The sequence below is a fragment of the Lepidochelys olivacea genome (assembly GCF_965140295.1).
Source record: "Lepidochelys olivacea isolate rLepOli2 genome assembly, chromosome: 24".
Classification (NCBI taxonomy): Eukaryota; Metazoa; Chordata; order Testudines; family Cheloniidae; genus Lepidochelys; species Lepidochelys olivacea.
Window position 1 is genome coordinate 14,214,178 of NC_140434.1, and position 20,700 is coordinate 14,234,877.

The 20,700-nt window shown below is 61.5% G+C and overlaps 2 protein-coding genes across 4 annotated transcripts; one reads left to right on the forward strand and one right to left on the reverse strand.

Annotated features, from left to right (window-relative positions):
* Positions 1–999: 999 nt before the first annotated feature.
* Positions 1,000–12,276, forward strand: LOC311512238 (leucine-rich glioma-inactivated protein 1-like). Of its 2 annotated transcripts, XM_084613353.1 has the most exons (9): positions 1,000–1,310; positions 3,666–3,737; positions 4,328–4,399; positions 4,515–4,586; positions 5,199–5,270; positions 5,489–5,658; positions 6,119–6,283; positions 7,221–7,732; positions 8,442–12,276. In XM_084613353.1, exons 1-9 carry the CDS (start codon positions 1,123–1,125, stop codon positions 8,745–8,747), a joined length of 1,629 nt encoding a protein of 542 aa, XP_084469479.1. In that variant the 5' UTR covers positions 1,000–1,122; the 3' UTR covers positions 8,748–12,276. The 2 variants fall into 2 exon arrangements, with proteins under 2 accessions (XP_084469479.1, XP_084469480.1); XM_084613354.1 differs by lacking the exon at positions 5,199–5,270.
* Positions 12,277–12,357: 81 nt separating this feature from the next.
* Positions 12,358–19,997, reverse strand: LOC311512254 (FXYD domain-containing ion transport regulator 3-like). Of its 2 annotated transcripts, none has more exons than XM_084613386.1 (8): positions 19,151–19,997; positions 14,776–14,843; positions 14,604–14,636; positions 14,241–14,264; positions 13,538–13,612; positions 13,132–13,168; positions 12,835–12,872; positions 12,358–12,532 (listed from the first exon to the last, which is right to left on the reverse strand). In XM_084613386.1, the coding sequence occupies exons 2-8, from the start codon at positions 14,813–14,815 to the stop codon at positions 12,513–12,515; spliced, it is 267 nt and encodes an 88-aa protein (XP_084469512.1). In that variant the 5' UTR covers positions 14,816–14,843; positions 19,151–19,997; the 3' UTR covers positions 12,358–12,512. The 2 variants fall into 2 exon arrangements, with proteins under 2 accessions (XP_084469512.1, XP_084469511.1); XM_084613385.1 differs by having other exon boundaries at positions 14,604–14,639; positions 19,151–19,990.
* Positions 19,998–20,700: the final 703 nt, after the last annotated feature.

The following is a 20,700-nucleotide window of genomic DNA, read 5'->3' on the forward strand; positions in this document are numbered from 1 at the left end:
CTCCCAGAGCCTTAGGCAGGTGGGGGTGCAGGACTTGGACCCGTTCTGGGCACCACCAAAAATTATATAACCCTGCTGCCCCCGCCCTCCCGTCACCCCAGGGTGACCCCCACCCCCTCACTCCAGCCACATGGTTTGCTTCCATGACACACAGAGCTTCACTTTTTGGCACAAACAGGGAATGGCCCAGGCAGCTGCTGAGCCCTCCCACGGCCAGGACAGAACCCAGGAGTCCTGGCTCTCAGCGCTCCCCAAGTCTAACCACCAGACCCCAGTGCCCCCCAGGGCTGAGGTAGAACCCAGGAGTCCGGGTGCCCGGCCCCTTCTCCCAGCCCCTGGGCTGAGCTGCCCCCCTCCTTTTCTTTACTTATGGCTCCGCCCCTGGTCAACACCCCCCTCCCCAAGGTTCCCCATCTCCGGCTCGCGATTGGCTGGCAGCACTGCCACTCACAGAGGAAGGGACGGCCACAAGAACTGCGGGACGGGGGAGCACCGACAAGCGGACTGACCGAGATCGCAGGGGGACAGCGGGACAGAACCGGGGATGGATGGAGAGACACAGGGTTAGACAGAAAAATAAAGGGACAGATACAGGGTAGATACAGGGGTGACTAGGGGGAGAGATACAGGGGTGGATAGAGGGAGAGATACAGGGGTGGATAGAGGGAGAGATACAGGGTGGATGGAGAGATACAGGGGTGGATAGAGGGGTGGATACAGGGGTGGATAGAGGGGTGGATACAGGGGTGGATAGAGGGGTAGATACAGGGGTGACTAGGGGGAGAGATACAGGGGTGGATAGAGGGGTGGATACAGGGGTGACTAGGGGGAGAGATACAGGGTGGACGGAGAGATACAGGGGTGGATAGAGGGGTGGATACAGGGGTGGATAGAGGGGTGGATACAGGGGTGGATAGAGGGGTAGATACAGGGGTGACTAGGGGGAGAGATACAGGGGTGGATAGGGGGAGAGATACAGGGGTGACTAGGGGGAGAGATACAGGGGTGGCAGAGAGCTGCATAGCAAGAATCAGGAATTCAGGGATAGGTAGAAGGACCCCAGCGTGGAGGGGGTCCCAGGGTTGTATAGGGGGGAGCAGCCCAGGGCCCCTGGGCCAGACAATGGGCTGGGGGGGACCATGGGCCTGTGCCCCCCTGCTCATGCTACTGCTGCTGGCGGCTGGGGGGGGTGAGCGGCGCCGGGCCCCCCGGCGGAAATGCCCCATCGGCTGCAGCTGCACCCAGGACAACGCACTGTGTGACAGGACAGACGGGGTCCCCCAAGGACTGCCCCCCGACATCACCTCCCTGTAAGATCCCCCAGCAGCCCTCTGCCACCCCTGCACCCCCCTCCTCACGACCCTGCCCTGTCACACAATCCCTTGTTACTGGAAGCTGGAGCTGTGATTTGATTCTGGTTCTGATTCAATGGTGCTGGGTTTATCGGTCACTGGTGCCAGTTCTGTTGCTGTGGCTGGTTCTGGTCTATTTGCCGGCTGGGGTGGGTGACTGCGTTGTGTCTGGTGGGACACTGGTGTCAGCCCTGGTAGGGGGCCTGCTGAGAACCCGATTCTGGCACCGGTTCTGGTACTGGTTCAGTGTCACCGCTGGTCTTTGTGCCACTTGGATCTTTGTGCTAGTTCTGGTTTGACATTGATGCTGATTCTGGCATTGGTTCTGGTCCTCATTTGATATTGGTGCTGGTTCTGGTTCTGGTGCTGGGAGCAGCTCTGATTTGGGGCTGGTTCTGGTTCTGGGAGCAGCTCTGATTTGGTGCTGGTTCTGGTTCTGGTTCTGGGAGCAGCTCTGATTTGGGGCTGGTTCTGGTTCTGGGAGCAGCTCTGATTTGGGGCTGGTTCTGGTGCTGGGAGCAGCTCTGATTTGGGGCTGGTTCTGCTTCTGGTTCTGGGAGCAGCTCTGATCTGGGGCTGGTTCTGATGCTGGTGCTGGTCGGAGGTTGCTGGCTGTTCTGGTTAAGGTGCTGGTTCTGGTGCTGGGCCATTCACCAGCTCCACTACAGCTCTGCACCCGGGGTGGGCGTTGCGCGGGGGCTGGTTTGGGTTGGATGGTGCTGGCGGCCTTGCTCCCGGTGTCCCCTTGGGAAGGCTCTGGGGCTGGTTCTGGCAGTGGTACCAGTCGTGCTGTGATAGAGGTGCTGGCTCAGTGCCAGGGGGCGCCTGGTTCTGGCTTGAGTCCCAGGTTCCAAGGCAGGAGGGACTATTGTGCGCATCTCGTGGGACTCCCAGGTCGGAGAAGGGCCCAAGTCATCCCTAGAGCAGAGCTGTTCGACAATGTCCAACCATGGCTTAAACATTGCCAGTGAGGGAGCATCCCCGACCCTTGGCTAATTGCTCCCATGGTTAATGCTCTCGCCAGTAACAATTTACATCTTGTTTCTAGTCTGAAATTGTCTAATTTTGACTCCCAGCCCTTGGACCATGTTAGACTTTCCTCTGCTGGACTAACGCTCTGTTCTAGCCAGGATCACGTCACCCCTGGACCTGCGCTGTGCTCAGCTACAGCGATGGAGCTCCTGGACTTTTCTGGTCTTATAATCCTCCTCCTGGTTCTTCTCTGGCTCCTCTGCAATTTATCCGCCTCCTTCCTGAACTGGACACAGGAGTCCAGCTGTATACACACCAGGGCCGAGGAACCTCTCTGCCCCTACTCAAGACTCCTCTGTTTATGTGTCCCAGGAGCCCCTTGGGCCACGGAGAAAGATAAATTATGCTCTTCAACATTACCACCAACAATGTGGAGGGAAACATAAACCCACCCCCACTGATACTCACCACTCCCCTTCCTCCCATCCAGGCGCTGTATAGGTTGTAGAACCGCCCTCACGGCCCCTCTAAAGCGGGTTGGTTTTGGAACCAGCACGGCCTTCCTCCACCCAGTGACTGCCAGCGCTTTGGGGTCTCTCCGGGGCTCTGAAATGAGTCCAATTATCAGCCTCCTTTTCCTGATTAACATCGTCCTCCCAGCTGGTTTTAGCTTGGGCCTCCAGGCTGCCTCTCTCAATGGTGCTGTTGAACCTGGGTCTTGGCAGGAGGCTGGTGCTGGTTCTGGTTTATGGTCAGTTCTGGTTCTGTGTTGGCTCTGGTTCAGCTTTGGGTTTGCTATTGGGACTGGTTTGAAGTCGGTTCTGGTCTCATATTAGTGCTGGTTCTGTTCCTGATGGCGGTGCTGGTTGTGATCAGAAGGTGGTGCCGGTTCTGGACTGGTGGTGCTGGTCTGATGGTGCTGGTTCTGGTCTGGTTCTGGACTGCTGGGGCTGGTCTGATATTGATCTGATGGTGCTGGTTCTGGTCTGATGGTGCTGGTTCTGGTCTGGTGCTGGTCTGATGGTGCTGGTTCTGGTCTGATGTTGATCTGATGGTGCTGGTTCTGGATTGGTGGTGCTGGTCTGATGGTGCTGGTTCTGGTCTGGTTCTGGACTGCTGGCGCTGGTCTGATGTTGGTCTGATGGTGCTGGTTCTGGTCTGGTTCTGGACTGCTGGTGCTGGTCTGATGTTGGTGCTGGTTCTGGACTTGGTTCCTCTCCTGGCTCTGGAGCTGCCCGTGGTGCTGTGCCCTCTCTGTGGGAGTCCTGGTGATGGGTGCAGCACCGGTGCTGGTGCCGGTTCTGACCCGTAGCCCCCTCACACCCCGTCTCCCCTCCCCAGGTCCCTGGTGCGATCCGGATTCACTGAGCTCCAAGAGGGAAGTTTCCTGCAGACGCCATCCCTGCAGCTGCTGTAAGGAGACCAATGCCCCCAACTCTCTAGTGTGCAAGGGGGAGCCATGTCTGTGCATGGTAGCCCATGGGGGCAGGGAGAGCATGAAAATGGGTGTGTGCTGGCCAGTGTGTATGGGGAGGCGAGTGTGCAAATGGGTGTGTGTCAGCCAGTGCATATGGGAAGGTGCATGTGCAAATGGATGTGTGCTGCTCAGAGGGAGCAGCTGAGGGGGCAGTCTTGTGGGGGGCAGGTGCTCACCGTTAGCCCAGGAATGCTCACAGCCCCGAGCCGGGTGCCGCCCAGGCACAGTGAGGGATGGGCCCTGCCCCACAGAGCTCACCATCTACACAGACACAGGGGGCAAGGGGAAACTAAGGCACGGAGCAGGGAAATGACTTGCCCAGATTTACCCAGCAGGTCTGTAGCAGAGCAAGCAAGGGAACCCAGGAGTCCTGGCTCCCAGTCCCCGCCCGCTCTAACCATAAGGCCCCACTCCCCTTCTGGAGCCAGGACAAGGCTGTCTGGGGGGAGCGGAGGCTGTGGACTGGGATTGAGGGAGGTCAAGAGTTCAGGGTCCCGGCAGGCACTGACTCCCCCTCTCTCCCCAGCTTGTTCACATCCAGCACCCTGGGGCTGATCAGGGACGATGCCTTCGTGGGACTCCTGCACCTGGAGTATCTGTGAGTGTGCGAGGGGGTGGGGGTGCAAGGGGGAGTCTGCACAGGGGACTTTGTGGGGGCGGGAAGCAGGGGGCACACAGGGCGTGACCCACTGACAGAGCCCCCCCCCTTGCAGGTTCATCGAGAACAACAAAGTCGGCTCCATTTCCAAGAACGCACTGCGGGGCCTCAAGGGGCTTGTGCATCTGTGAGTGACACCCCCCCCCCCATGGCCTCTCGCCCCCCAGCACCAACAGACCCCAGTGACCCCCCTGGCCCCCGAAAACCGATGGACTCTGGGGACCTCACCAGCTCCCCAGCATCGACAGACCACGATGACCCCCCAGCACTCTAATACCAGACCCCAGGGACCCCTGTGACTGACCCCCTTGGCCCCCCAACACCCCCCACCCCAACACTGACAGACCCCCCCAAGAACCCCCTGACACCCAGCCCTGATATCCCCCTGCGATCCCTGACACCAGAGGTTCCTTGGCACTAACACCCTCCCAGGGACCCCAACATCAGCCTGATGTGACACCCCCCAAGGGGACCCCTCCCCCTGACACTCCTGTCACCCCTAAAATGAATCCCCCAATGGGGCAACCCCCAAGGGAACCTATCCCCACACTCCCCCCCGACCCGCGGACAGCCCGTACCAGTGGAACCCCCACCCCACCCCCCCACACACACACTGGGACCCCTCTGTCCCCACGGGACCCTGCCCCCGCCCTGTGGCCAGATGGGAGCAAACACCCCACAGAGGGGAAGGGCGCCGGTGTCGAAGGGCCCTCCCCATCTGACGTCTCCCCCCGTCCAGGAGCCTGGCACACAACCAGCTGCAGACGCTGCCACGCCACCTGTTCCGGGGCCTGGATGCCCTCACCCACGTGTGAGTGGGGGGCAGAGGCGGGACTGGGGGGCAGGCGTGGGGGAGGGGATGCGGAGGAGCGGTGGGGGGTAGAGATGGGCAGAAAAGAGGAGGAGGAAGAAATGAAGGGTGAGGACGGGGCAGCAGTGGGGGGGAGGGGCAGAGGAGGGCCTTGCTGCCTGGCTCTGGCCCCCCTGCCCCATGTCCCCCGGCCCCACGCGGGGCGATTCTCCCACCAGGGACCTGCGGGGGAACCCCTTCCACTGCGACTGCCGGATCAAGTGGCTGGTGGAGTGGCTGAGCAGCACCAATGCCAGCGCCGAGCTGGGCGAGTGCCAGGGCCCGGCCGAGCTCAACGGCACCCGGCTGAGCCAGCTGCACCTTCAGGACTTTGACTGCATTACCACCGGTACGGAACCCCTGAGCCAGCTGCACCCAGCCTCGGGTAGCCGGCCCCATGCGGCGTTATGTGCGGCTGTTCCCCAGCTGCCCCGCCCCAGAGGTGGCTGCATCTCAGCCCCGGGTGAACCCATTCTTAGCTCATTGCCCTCGCTGCATCTCAACCCAATTCCTGGTGAGACACAAACTGCTCCAGAGCTGGCTGTGTGAGAAGCCTCAGGACTCCTGGGTTCTATCTCCAGACCCAGGAGGGGAGGGAGGTCCAGTGCAGGGTGCTGGGAGCCAGGACTCCTGGGTTCTATCTCCAGACCCAGGAGGGGAGGGAGGTCCAATGCAGGGGGCTGGGAGCCAGGACTCCTGGGTTCTATTGTCTCAAGGCTGGCACAGGAAGCAGAAGAGAGCGCAGAGCTGGGGATGAACCCAGGCGCCCAGCTGCTCCCCAGCCCTGGTCTAACCTCCACCCCCACCAGCGCTGGTACTGTTCCAGTCGCTGCCCTTCCAGGCGCTGGCGGTGGAGCCGTTCTGGTACCGGGGGGAGCAGCACGTGGCCATCACCCAGCCCTTCGCAGGGCGCTGCAGCCTGCTTGAGTGGGACCACCTGGACGGGGCCTTCCGGGCCTACGCCTCCATCAACGGTGAGCGAGGGCCCCAGCCCGCCCGGCTACCCCCGAGTCCCCTTGTGCTCCGCCTCCCCACCATGTCTGCCAGTGCCCCCTGCACCCCACCTGCAGGGATACCCTCACAGCCCCCCTGAGCCCTGCCCCAGGGGTACCCCGGAGCAGCCCCCTCCCCTCCACGAGATCACCCACCCCCCCGGCACCCCTACCTTCAGCTGCCCCTTTTCTTCCCACCAGGCAGATCCCCTGACCCCCTTAACCCATCTCCCCACCCCAGGGACAGCCTTCCCCCCAAAACCTCCCCCTGTGCAGCCTTCCTGAACCCCTCTCCCTTCCTCCCTCTTTCTAACCTCTGCCCCCCTTGGGCAACCCCCCGATCCCTGCCCCCCTTGGGTAGCCTCCCAATCCCTGCCCCCTTGGGCAGCCCCCCGATCCCTGTCCCCCTTGGGCAACCCCCCGATCCCTGCCCCCTTGGGCAGCCCCCCTGACCCCTTGGGCAACCCCCCGATCCCTGCCCCCTTGGGCAGCCCCCCTGACCCCTTGGGCAACCCCCCGATCCCTGTCCCCTTGGGCAGCACCCCGATCCCTGCCCCCCTTGGGCAACTCCCCGATCCCTGTCCCCTTGGGCAGCACCCCGATCCCTGCCCCCCTTGGGCAACTCCCCGATCCCTGTCCCCTTGGGCAGCACCCCGATCCCTGCCCCCCTTGGGCAACCCCCCGATCCCTGTCCCCTTGGGCAGCCCCCCTGACCCCTTGGGCAGCCCCCCGATCCCTGCCCCCTTGGGCAGCCCCCCTGACCCCTTGGGCAACCCCCCGATCCCTGTCCCCTTGGGCAGCCCCCCTGCCCCCTTGGGCAGCCCCCCTGACCCCTTGGGCAACCCCCCGATCCCTGTCCCCTTGGGCAACCCCCTGATCCCTGTCCCCTTGGGCAGCCCCCTGACCCCTGCCCCCACAGGCTCGTCGCCCGTGGCCTGCAAGCCGCTGGTGGTGGAGGGGCGGCTGCTGGTGGTGCTGGCACAGCTGGCCGGGGGTTCCCATGTGTGGCGCCAGGAGGGGGCCTCGGGGCGCTTCGTGCGGCTGCAGGAGCTGGGCCCGCAGCGCATCCGCAAGCCCAACGCCCTGGCCAGTTTCCGGGTGGACGGCGACTGGTTCCTGGCCGTGGCCGACAGCTCCAAGGCGGGGGCCACCACGCTCTTCCGCTGGGGTGGGCGCGGCTTCTACGCCCACCAGGCCCTGCATGCCTGGCACCGCGACACCCACGTGGAGTTCCTGGAGCTCGCCGGCCGGCCCAGCCTCATCCTGGCCAGCAGCTCCCAGCGCCCCGTGGTCTACCAGTGGAGCCGGCCCGGCCGTGCCTTCCTGCGCCACACGGATATCCCCGACATGGACGACGTCTACGCCGTTAAGCACTTCCGCCTGCGCGGGGACGTCTACGTGTGCCTGACCCGCTTCATTGGTGACTCCAAGGTCAGCGCCTGGCGTGTCCCCAGCGTGCCCTGCGCCCAGCGTGCACCTCCCGTTCCCAGTGTGCCCCCAATGTGCCCTGTTCCCCGCCTGCCCAGCGCTTAGCGTGCCCCCCCGTGCCGGTGTGCCCTGTGCCTGGCGTGCACCTCCTGTTCTCAGCGTGCCCAGCGTGCCCTGTGCCTGGTGTGCACCCCCCTGCTCCCAGCATGCCCTGCATCCGGCATGCACCCCCCTGCTCCCAGCATGCCCTGCATGCATCCAGCAACCCTGCAGTGTGCCCCCGCTGTACCCTGCTCACAGTGCTCCCAGAATGCTCTGCTCCCGGAATGCTCTGACTGGGCCAAGCATGCTCTGCTCCCATAATGCTCTCTGTCTCTGCTCAGCTTCTCCCACCATACTCTTGACTTTGCCTCTGCCCCCAATATGCTCCCATCTTGCTTTGCTCCCACTCAGCCACTCCCATCATTCTCTTCTCTCAGCATGCTTTCTGTCCCCCATGATGCCCTCTGCCTCCAGTCTGGCATTACCCATAGAATCAGAGAATATCAGGGTTGGAAGGGACCTCAGGAGGTCATCTAGTCCAAGCCCCTGCTCAAAGCAGGACCAACCCCAACTAAATCATCCCAGTCAAGCTTCTCATCCACTGTAATCTCCAGCCTCTCTGCCCTGCTGGCATTTCTGGCATAACCCACAGTCCTCTCTGCCTCTTCAGGTGATGCGCTGGGAGGGCTCCATGTTCCGGGACGTCCAGCACATGCCATCGCGCGGCTCCATGGTCTTCCAGCCGCTGGGAATTGGGAACCACCGCTATGCCGTGCTGGGCAACGACTACTCCTTCAGCCAGGTTTACCGCTACGATGCCCGCTCGGGCCTCTTTGTCCGCTTCCAGGAGCTGAACACCCAGGCGCCCCGCTCTTTTGCCCACCTGGCCGTCCACCAGCGGGACTTCGTCTTCGCCGCCAGCTTCAAGGGAGACACGCAGATCTACCGGCACATCACCATCGACCTGAGTGCCTGAGCCCCGCGCCGGGGCAGAGGGGGGCAGAACGGGCTTCAGACAATGTGGGGGAGCAGCACCAGCCTTAGTCACCGGGTGGCACAGAATGGGATGCAGACAATGGGGGTGCAGCACCGGCCACGGCCACCGAGGGCACAGAACAGGCTTCAGACAATGTGGGGGAGCAGCACCAGCCTTGGTCACTGGGGACGCAGACAATGGGGGGGTACAGCACCAGCCGTGGCCACTGGGGCTCAGAAAGAGACACAGACAATGGGGGTGCAGCACCAGCCATGGCCACTGGGGGTGCAGAACAGGCCCCAGACAAGGGGGAACGGAGCAGGAGGAGGCTGTGCCAGTGATGCCCACTAGGTGGGGACAGCAGCAGGGACCGACTTTTCAAACCTATTTCGATGCCAACCCTCCGCCCGCCCGCCCGCCTTTTAAAATCGGTTCTGGAGTTGGTTAAGAACCGTTTCCCCGTTACATTTTTAAAAATGGATTTCAGAGACTTGTTTTTTCCCCACCTCTTTACAAAGGTTTCTGGTTAAGAGCCAGTGTCCTGTGGCTTTTTCATCGTTAGCATTTCCCTTTCAGGTGTGTCTTTTTCAAATTTTTATTCATTTACAATTTTCCTTAACTAAAAAAATTCAATTTTCAGTCAGGTCCTGCTTTTAAACTGCTGAGTCATTTCACAGAGTCATTAAAGAAAACCATTTGCCACCTTTTTCATTCATTTCATGTTTCTTTGATGGCATTTCCTTTTTAGCCTTTAAATCTTTTTCCATCTCCCCTACATTAAATGTTCGGGTTCATTTACTGAGTCATTTTGTCTCAAAGTTTTAAAAGTCACGTTAATTGTTTAATTTTATTTACTCTTTTAAGCCTCCCCCCACAATAATACCCTGTTGCTTTGATTCTGTCACTTTTCTCAGTACCGAGAAAACACTTTGCTTTGTTTTCGTTCCATTGTTTCTTTCCTTTTTAAAAAACATTAAATAGAAAATTCAGGTACCCCCACCCCAACTGCCCTTTGTTTTAGTTCCCGTTTAAGGGGGTCAGTTCCAAGGGGGGGGGCCGTCCTGTCCCGTCATTCAAAGGGAGGTTTTGTTTGCCTTTTTCCCCGTTAAGTTGGAATTTTATTTACTTTTCTCCAACTAATTTGTCCTTGGTTTTTAATTTTGCTTTTAAAATAAAATTGTGATCAAGGCCCCCCATCCAGGTGGCTCATAGGCTGGATTCTTAGCTGCTGGGCACCCCCTGGGCCTGAACCAGTGCAACAAGATGCCAGGCTAGATGGGCCCGTGGGGCTGATGGGAGGGGACAGGATGCCAGGCTAGATGGCTCATGGGCCAGCTCCAGGGGGAAGGGAGGCTATGGGGCTAGCTAGGCCCACTCTGGGCTGGGGGAGTAACACAGGACTTGACAGTCCAATAGGCCTCAACCAGCTGGTGAATTTTAACCCTTGCCACCCCTGCTGGTCACTAACCAGCAGTTTCAGCTACAGGTGCCCCATCCCCCCACCCTCCACTGCCCCTGGGGGCAATAGGGACTTCAGGGGTGCCTGTGTAGCTAGTGCCCATGTTGGGATGGGCGGGGGGCACACAGGTTGGAGGTAGCTGCTGAAAAAACAGCATGGAGCATTCCTCTGTCCCCCTCCCCCAGACACGACCAATGCCCCCTGCCCCATTACGCCAGCCAGAGCTCTGTAAATAACACTATATATTGTCCCTGTGCTGCTGTGATGGGGGGTGGGGGGCAGAGCAAAGACGAGAAAGGGGGAGACAGCCAGGCCTCCTGGGTTCTACCTCGGCTCTGGGAGGGGTGGGGTCTAGAGGGTAGAGCAAGGCAGGACTTGGAGCCAGGACTCCTGGGATCTATCCCAGGCACTGGGAGCGGCAGAGGGGAGCCAGGACTCCTGGGCCTAGGGGATTTAGCTGTTGCAATGCTGAGTGTGGCAGCACCGACCTTGCCAGGGCCCTCCCCCGCCCCAGTGCCCCCCACCGCACGTTTGGTGCCCACAACCATGGGAACATCAGGCACTGGCTGAGCCCCACCAGAGCCAGCAGGCTGAGTGGGGAGGAGCCTAAAGTAGCCAATAGGAAGTGCTGAGGAGAGGGGTGTGGCTGGAAGGGCATTGGGTACCCAGGGCCATCTGGCTGCATACCCTGCGCCCCTTCCTAGGGCAGCCCTTAATCCTCCTCCCCCCTTTGTTCGCTGGCACTGCTCCCCTTGCTGAGAGGTGGGGGGCAAAATCACCTTCCCCTGTGTGTGTGTTGGGGGGAGGGTGCTTGATGGCCCCCTCAGGCTCCCACGGGCCTTCTGACTCCACCCTTGAGAGGGCAGGTTTCAGCTAGTCCCATTCAGGTCCCCATCCCCCAGCTTTGGGGCACAGACCACGGGTTCCTGGCTCCTGGCACAGCGTTAACTGTTTCGCACCCCTGAGGTAACAATGCAAAATAGAGAGAGAAACTGAGTCACACAGGCTCCCTACAGTTCCAGAACATTCCCCTTGGCCCAGTGGCTCTGGCGGCAGTCCCCCCTGCCAGGACTCGGGCTGGAAGCCCAGCCATGCCGGCCTAATGCTGCACTGGAATATGGCTAAGGACACGGCCTGGCTCCTCCCCCTTCAGCCCTGTGGCTACAGCAGGCAGCTGGGCCAGGGGAGAGCAGGTTCCCTGCGGCCAGGGAGAAAGGATGGGCACAGGTGTTGCCCAACTACCCCTGGGGCAGGCCTGGCTCAACTGAGAGGGAAGCTGTAATGGCAGGGCAAGGGCAGTTTAACCCAGGCAGCCTGGGTTTAGGAGCCCCAGAGATGGGGTAGCCACTGGATAGGGAGCTAGGGAGGTAGGCTCCCAAGAGCGCTGGTGGCCAGCCGTGGCACCCTGTCTAGCGGGACCCAGGCGAGCTAGCCAGGGCTGCAAGAAAAGGACGCTAGGGGGCAGGGAGGAGAGCCTTTGAGAGCTGGAAACCCCTCTCCCAACCCTGTCTTCCCCTGCGGCACAGTGGGATTGGACCCAGGGCTCCCCAGGGCCAGCGGTGTGCCCCGCCCACAGGGTTACATGGAGGGCAGAAGGGCTGGCTGCTTGGCACTGCCTGTGTGAGCAGCTGGCAAGGGCCCAGCCAGAAGCGGGAGTTGGCACAGAGCAGCTGAGTAGGGGCAGGATGCCTGTGGTTCATCCCATGCCCAGCCTGCAAACTGGGGGCAACTTGGGCCTTTCTTGGCCAGTAGTTAGGTGTGCACTGAGTGCAGGGCCTGGCCCCCAGGCTTCTGGCCAGCCCAGCCAGGGTTTCATCAAGAGTTCAGCCAATTCAACGCATTTTCACGGGACGCTGCAGGTTCCTTACACTCTGCTGGAACTAGGAGCTTTCCTGGGGTTCTCCTGCTGGTTTTCTGCCCCATAGCCACCGGGGCCTTCCCTACACCAGAGCCAGCGCCCCCTAGAGGGGGAGAGCCCACTTGTCCTACCTCCCTGCCCTGGGGCCAGATGGGAGCTGGCGCCCTCTAGAGGGGAAAGGCCCCTTGTCCCATTCCCTGCCCCCCCTCAAGTCAGCCAGTCCTGTCCCCCCGCCGGGCCGGATGGAAGCTGGTGCCCCACGGCGGGGAAAGGCACCCATGACTTGCTCAGGGTTTCAAGCTCAGGAGACTTTTATTCCCCAGCGTGGAAAGTTCAGTTAAAAAACTTCTCCCCCTCCCACTTCCCTAGATGGGGAGGGTGGGGGGACGGGATGTCCCAGCAAGGAGCCAGCGCCCCGGGCGAGACCTGGCACCGGGACCATCCTGGTTCAGCAGTTACTGGTGCTGCCTGCGGAGAGATGGGGGTGGGGGAAAAAGAGGAACAGACCCGCTTACAAAGGAGCCATGGGAGCAGTCTGTGGAGCTGGGGGTGGGGAAAAACATGCAACCCACTAGCCCCACATAGGACCCCCTCCCCTCTGCAGCCTGAGAGGTCTCTCCCGCCAGCAGCCAGTAGGGGGCGACATAGGGAAGCAGGAGGCAGCCCACAAGGGTCAGGGTGACAAGTTTAGAGATCCCCTTCCCACCCCCCAGAATCCAATGCATCCCCCCTGGGCCAACCAGGAAAGGGAGAGGGGTTGGGGGACTTACCAGGAGTGATGAGGTGCAGGGGCTCATTTGGTCGCCGGCTGAGGAGGAAGAGAGGGGGTTATGGGCATTTGGAACGTTACCCGCCCCCCCCCAACACCACGACCTCCCACTGCCCCAGCCTGACCCCTCCACCCACACACCATGCCCCCTCCTCACTACCCCACCCCCACTGGTTCCCCCAATTCACACCACACACCCCCAGCAGAACCCCCTGCATCCCCAGCCACAGCATGACCCCACCTCTTCCAAAGTGTAGCATGACCCCCCCCCTTGAACCCCCCAGACCCCACCCCCTACCTGGCTTTGCGGTTAAATTTGCATTTGCATTTTCCACCTAGGGAAAAAAAAGGGGGGGGGAGGGTTAGACACAAACCTGGTGGGGGAGAAGCAGTGATCCCCTCCACCCAGGAACAGCTGCCCCCCTATCACTGCCCCCCCACCGCTAGTGACAGATGCTCAGTGCAGACAACCCCCAATTTCCTCAGGTGCCAGAATATCCCCACCCCACCTCCACCCTCCTGCTGCCGAGACACCCCTAGGGCACAGGGACACCCCCCTCCCCATCACCCCATGGACACTGGGACACCGTCCCAGTTCTGAGGCCCCCCCACCTACCTTCCTAGGGCCCTGGGACACCCCCAGCCAACCCTCACCTGCTGGGTGCTGAGACCCCCTCCCCAGTCCCTGCCCCCACCCCACTCACTGAGCAGCACGACAATCCCCAGGGTGCAGAGAACGGCAGCGGCGATCAGCCCCCCGACCCGCAGGCGGTGCCAGTCTGGGGGAAGAGGAGCCGTAAGAACCTGGCCTAAGGGGACCCCTAAATCATCTCCCTCTGCTGCAGAGGGGCAGCTCAGCTATACCCCCACCCCCATGCTCCCAGATCCACCCCCAGAACCCCTCACCCAACACCACATTCCCTGAACCCCCCATCCCCCCGCCCAACACCACATCCCCCCATGTCCCCCAACCCCCCCATGAAATCCCCCCACCCAATCATGTCCCCTGAATCCCCACCAAATCCCCCCCAAATCCTTCCACTTGACACCACATCCCCCAAATCCCTCCATCCCCCTGCCCCCCAATTCCTCCCCGCCCAACACCACATCCCCTGAATCCCTCCCATCCCTGACTCCCCTATCCTCCCACACCCAGAACCCCCAACTAGATCCCCAAATCCCTCCACTCCCCCACCCTCTTCCCCCCATCCAATCCATCCTCCCTTCCTCCCCCACCCCTTGGTCCAGTGCAGGCTCTCCACAGCCCATCCCAGGCTACTTCCCAGCTCCCCATGAGAGGGCAGGAGACTGGCCTGGCTAGTCCAGCCCCTCCCTGTGCCAGGCTCAGCTGGCGGGGTCCTGCCCCGGGAGATGCCAGCGGAGGGAGATGGCAGGAGCAGCACTTACCATAAAAGAAGGGGCTTGCTGGATCTGGCATGGGGCAGAAAAGAAAGAGTTAGGGTCATGAGGCCAGGACTCCTGGGTTCTACCCCCAGCTCTGGCAGGGGCGTGGGGTCTCCACTGGGTTAGAGCAGGCGTGGGGGCTGGGAGTCAGGACTCCTGGGTTCCTTGGACCAATCCAGGCTGGTATCCTTCCCCCAGCTGCTCCATTTTCCTTAGGCCTCTACCCTTCCCACCCCATCAGAGGAGTGACAGCCCAGGCTGAAGTGCCCCCGCCACCCTACCCCCAGTGAGTCCCCTCTGCTCCCTCCCGCCTCCCAGGGCAGCTCAGGACCATGCTGGCAGCAGGAGAGCAGAGGGTGAACTCACCCATAGGGTGTTCAGCCTTCAGGGCAGGAAACGCTGCTGAAAGAGAAAATAGCATTGGACTCCCAGCAGGGGGCGCTGTGGGGAGCAGGGCAGGAGAGCTGGCAGAGGGGGAGCTCCTGGCTACTCCAGCCCCAGCCTCTTCCAGCAGGGGGCACTGTGGGGAGCTTCTCACCTGCCAAGAGCAGCAGGAGGCCGGTGGTCACTGGCTGCATCCTGGAACCACGTCTGGGGGGCAGGTCCCTACACAAAGGGGCAGGGCAGTTAAAGCTGAGAAGGGGCCAGCACCAGGACTCCTGGGTCCCCCCCAGACCTCACTCCCCAACGTTAAACCAACATCTGCCTGGGCCCCCGTGTCACATTTCCCGCCCCCTCCCCAAACCACCAGCCAGCCCCGCCCTGGGGCCAGATCAGAGCTGGTGCCCCCTAGAAGTTAAAGGCCCCATTTCCCCGTACCCCTGCAGCTCTCCCCAGCCAGCCAGCCCCCACCCCTGGGGCCGGATCAGAGTGGTGCCCCCTAGCGGTAAAAGGCCCCATTGCCTCCTGCCCCCCGCCAGCTAGCCCCCACCCTGGGGCTGGATCAGAGCGGTGCCCCCTAGACATGAAGGCTTCTTCTGTCAGTTGAGGGCGCTCGCTCTCTCCCCAGCTTGGGCCGTGGGTTCGTAACCGGCAAGGTCAGTCAGCCGAGCACGCAGAGCCCTGCCTGGGACCCCACCTCGCAGCCGGGACCCCCAGAGAATGGCCTGGAGATGCGGTATCCTAGCAACCAGGAGGCCCAGCCCAGCTTGGCAGCTGGCTCTGGCCAGTGGGAGGACAAAGGGCTGCGGGGTCCGGAGAGAGGACCCCAGTGACCTGACCAGCCGGTTGCAGCCAGAGGGGAACAAAGGACGGAAGAGAGAGGGGCCCAGCGCCCCGTTTACCTGGGACGGAGGACAAAGGACAGGGGAGGAGCTGTTGGGGAAGGGGATATAGGATGCTCGGCGGGAAGGAGGGGGCTGCTGGACTGGCGAGGGAGCAGGCAGAGCCCCCCTGGATGCAGGAGAGACCTAGATGTGCTTTGCTGGGGGAGGCCAGGCCTGAGGCCCTGAGAGTTTCCTCTGCTGGGTTCAGATGCTCAATAAACCCTCCTGTGTTACGCTGGCTGGGAGTCCCTGCAGGCTAGAGACCGGGGCTGCTTTGCTCCCTCTGGGCGTGGAGGCCCCGGGAGCCCAGAGCCAGTGGACTCCCTGAGGGGCCAATGCAACTGGCCAGAAACGGTCCACAAAGCGTGTGGGGTGGTGGGGAGCATAGCCAGGGCTGGATCAGGACTCCTGGGTTCTATCCCTGGCTCTGGGAGGGGAGTGGGGTCCAGTGGTTAGAGCTGAGGGTGGGAGGGGAGCCAGGACACCTGGGTTCCATCCTGGCTGTGCCACTGGCTTGCTGCACCTCTCTGGGTCAGCATCCTCCCCTTCTGCTCTGAGTGGCCCTTGGGCCGATTCCCCAGTGCTCAGATGGGGGAGTGGGGGCAACGCCAAGCCCGAGCAGCACCAGGGCACACATGCCCCCATCACAGCAGGGCTTGCTGGATCTGGCATGGGGCAGAAAAGAAAGAGTTAGGGTCATGAGGCCAGGACTCCTGGGTTCTACCCCCAGCTCTGGCAGGGGCGTGGGGTCTCCACTGGGTTAGAGCAGGCGTGGGGGCTGGGAGTCAGGACTCCTGGGTTCCTTGGACCAATCCAGGCTGGTATCCTTCCCCCAGCTGCTCCATTTTCCTTAGGCCTCTACCCTTCCCACCCCATCAGAGGAGTGACAGCCCAGGCTGAAGTGCCCCCGCCACCCTACCCCCAGTGAGTCCCCTAGGACTCCTAGGAGTCCCCCAGGGGTCCAAAGGGTGGCACATGGTAGAAGATAGGCTAGGACTGGCAATGGGACAGGGAGCTCCTCCCCCAGCTCTGGAAAGGTGGGAGGGCCTCAGCCAGCTCAACAGGCTCCTCCCCCCAAGCCAGGCACCCAGGGCCCCTTAGCCCTGCTGCCCCAGAGACTAGGCCACCCACCCAGCCCCCTCCAGGACAAGAGAGATGACATCCCTCAGCCAAGCCTTAGCCCACCCCCTTCTCCCAAGGAGGTCATAGCAGCTGGCAGAGCTGGAATGTCCTTAACTCCTCCCCGTCATCCTTAACCTTGCCCCCTCTCCTAGGGGTGCTATATCTGCTGGCAGAGCTGCAGCCAGGGTCAGGTCTGTACCATTGGGGTAAGGCGCAGAGGGGAGGGCCGGGGGGGGGGGTCACTCCAACACAGGAGACAGTCCGACACCCCTGAACCAGGCTGGGATTGAGCCCTGCCCCACCAGCATCACATGGCCAGGGTTCAGCTCTGCCCCCAGATGGAGAGTGCCTCCCGAAGGCAGGGCTGGGACACCTGGAGCCATTGAACTGCCCCGGTCAAGTCACCCCAGTAGGACATCCCAGGGACTCAAGCCCCAGATGCCCAGTCTGGGTGTCAGGATGGCCCCCAGCCCCCACCTAGCACTTCTCATCAGTAGGGCTCTGAGCACGCCGATATCACGGCCTCCCAGTACAACTGAGGAAACTGAGGCACAGAGAAGGACCAGGACTCAATCCAAGCTACCCAGTAGGCCGCCCTGTCTCCAAGCGAGGGAGAACCCGCCCAGCCCAGCCCCACCCCAACCCTGAGGCCGTTGTGCCAAAGGTGAATTCCTCTCCCAGGAGCAAAGGGATCCCCTGGCTAGTCTGGATTTGTCTGGTTTCGTCAACCAGCTGTCCGCTCCCGCTCAGCCTGTGTCTGCTGGGCAGGGGGGCCGCTGCGCTCAGCTACCTCCCGCTCCTAGAGCCAGCTGGGGCTGTGGGAGCAGCAGGGAGCTGCCAGGATTCCCGGGGGGCGGGCGGATTCCAGGGTTAGGGCGTCTCCCAAGCCTGAGGCCTCAGAGCTGGCTGATCCCGCTGCACAGGGAGCCAGGCCAGGGTGTGGCCCATAGAAACCCACCTCCCAGGGTCCCCTCTTTCTGCCCTGCCCCAGAGGCGCCTGGGGCAGCAAAGGGTCCAGCCCACCACAGCTCTGCCCTGGGGAGGGGAGGGGAGGGAGCTGGCTGGGTGCCGGGAGTCCTGGGTTCTTTCCCTGGCCTGGGGAGGAGAGTGGGGTCTAGGGATTAGACCAGGATGCCTGGGTTCTTTCCCTGGCTTGGGGAGGAGAGTGGGGTCTAGGGGTTAGACCAGAGGAGCTTGGAGCCAGGACGCCTGGGTTCTCTCCCCATTGCTGGCAGGAGCTGGTAGGCTGAGGGTGCAGCACGGCTCAGGCTAATCGTGTTTCTAGGCAACCCCCTAGAGCAGTAACCCCTTAGTCCCCAGGTGGGGCAGGATTAATAATTCCAGTAACAATCCCAGTGAACCAGGCCTGCCTCGGGTCATTTTCACATTGCAGTGCAACCCCCTCAGCTGGCACCAGGCATCGCTACCCCAGTGCCAGGCACCTGCCACCGGGACCTCAGAGCTCTAGAACCTCAGTGCTGAGCTGGCCACCCAGAACAGCCATTGACACGGGGCAGGGGCAGCCCTGGCCCCCAGGATCTTTGAGGACGTAATGGGAAATACTGCACCCTCTCCAGGCCCCGCACAGACCCCTTCCCCTCCCCACAGATCAGGGCCCCCCCCTCCCCTCCCAGCACTGCACAGACCCCCCACAACCCAGCATCCCTCCTGTAGCATTTTAACTTGTAGAGGGCAGATCATAGAATCTCAGAGTTGGAAGGGACCTCAGGAGGTCATCTAGTCCAACCCCCTGCTCAAAGCAAGACCGATCCCCAACTAAAGCATCCCAGCCAGGGCTTTGTCAAGCCTGACCTTAAAAACTTCTAAGGAAGGAGATTCCACCACCTCCCTAGGTAACCCATTCCAGTGTTTCACCACCCTCCTAGTGAAAAAGTTTTTCCTAATATCAACCTAGATCTCCCCCACTGCAACTTGAGACCATTACTCCTTGTTCTGTCATCTCCTCCCACTGAGAACAGTCTAGATCCATCCTCTTTGGAACCCCCTTTCAGGTAGCTGAAAGCAGCTATCAAATCCCACCTCATTCTTCTCTTCCGCAGACTAAACAATCCCAGTTCCCTCAGCCTCTCCTCAAAACTCATGTGTTCCAGTCCCCTAATCATTTTTGTTGCCCTCCGCTGGACTCTTTCTAATTTTTCCACATCCTTCTTGTAGTGTGGGGCCCAAAACTGGACACAGTACTCCAGATGAGGCCTCACCAGTGTCGAATAGAGGAGAACGATCACGTCCCTCGATCTGCTGGCAATGCCCCTACTTATACATCCCAAAATGCCATTGGCCTCATCCTCCCCACTTTACAGATGGGGAAACTGAGGCACAGAGCAAGGCCAGCCTGGGATGCCAGCAGCCAAGCCAGGAATAGAAGCCAGGCGCTCAGCACATTCACCCCAATACCCACTCCCAGGGCAACCAGACAATCTGCCCCCGGCAGCCCAGCAACAGGCAGCAGCTCCACACTGGGGCCAGGATCCCCCAGCCCAGTAAGGGCAGTACCAGGTGACTTACCCAGGGCAGAGCAGCAACAGCAGCTAGGCACAGACAGTACAGCTCAGCCCTCTCCTGGCTCAGCTGGTTAAGTAGGGCAGGGTCCAGACCACACCCAGGCAGGTGGAGACAGGTCTGGCTGCCTGGGCTCCAAGGGGGGGAGGGTTGAGCCTAGATCCTCCACCTCAGCCAGTCAGGAGCTGATCCAGGCAGCGCAGCAGGGATCGGGCAGCCCCTCGGGGGCCGGGCACCATGGAGACGAGTTTGGAGGTCTCTGCGTGGTCCCCTCTTGTGTGTCAGTGTGCAAAGTGTCAGAGTGGGAGCCAGGACTCTTGGGTTCTCTCCCCAGCTCTGTGAGGGGAGCGGGGTCTGGTGGGTTAGAGCAGGCAGGCTGGGAGTCAGGACTCCTGGGTTCTTGCCCTGCCTCTGTGAAGGGAGTGGGGTTGGGGGGCCCTGAGTTCCTGGGTGGTTGTGGGTAACAGAATTGCAGGATTATGCAGCATGCTAGAAGTCAACATTCAATGAGGGATTCCTGGGCTAGCAATGGCTGCAGGTTGAGAGTGAGGAGTGCAGGCAGGACAGGCTGGGCCTGCAGGGGCTGTGGGGCGGGAGTGAGGGGCACCAGCAGGGCTGGGCCGGTGGGGCTGTGGGGTGGGAGTAAGAGGGGCAGGCAGGACTGGGTCGGTGGGGCTATGGGGCCGGAGTGAGGGGGGCTGTCAGGGCTCTGGGGCAGAAGTGAGGGAGCTGGCAGGACTGGGCCAGTAGGGGCTGCAGGTCGGGAGTGAGGGGCACCGGCAGGGAGCCCAGGGCCGGGAGCAGGTCCTAGTTGTCTGTGTGTTCAGGACATTCCCTCCCAGCTCTGTATTTGCCGTTCCCAGATGCAGACGTTGCCCAGCAGCGAGAGCCCTGGCACAGCCTGGCCCCTGGAGATAAAGCGGGAGGGCGGGTTGTGACGATGTGAGGCAGCAGGGAGGGGGGAGCGTTGACCTGGGAATGTGCCCTAGGGATGGGAGAACTGAGAGCCTGTCACCTGAGCCGGGAGGGGGAGGTGACACCTCTGCCCAGGAAACTGTACAGAGGCTGCAGAGGGGAACCTGCTGGGGGGGTTTAGTTTCAGTTTGGGGCTGGGTGGAGGAACGCAGGGAACCCCAGGGCTGGGGTCTAAGCTCCCTGCTCCCCCAGAAGAACTTGACTGAGGGGTCCTGGTTGTACCCACAAGCTCTGTTTGAGACTGTTTTCCTGTGGTCCAATAAACCTTCCGTTTTACTGGCTGGCTGAGAGTCTCAGTGAATCCCAGGAAGAGGGGTGCAGGGCCTGGACTCCCCCACACTCCGTGACACCGGTGCTGCAGCTGATGCTGGGAAAGGTTAAAGAACCGGTGATGGGCACCTCCAGCCCTGCCATGGGGGTGCCAGCAGCAGGACTGGGGACCTCCATTCACTTTAACAGCGAGACCTGGTGTGGGCAGGATGGATCATCAGCTGGGAGCCAAGGCTCCCGGGTTCTCTCCCCAGTTCAGGGCGGGGAGCTGGGGTCTCGTCATAGGTGCTGGAACTAGGGATGCGGGGGAT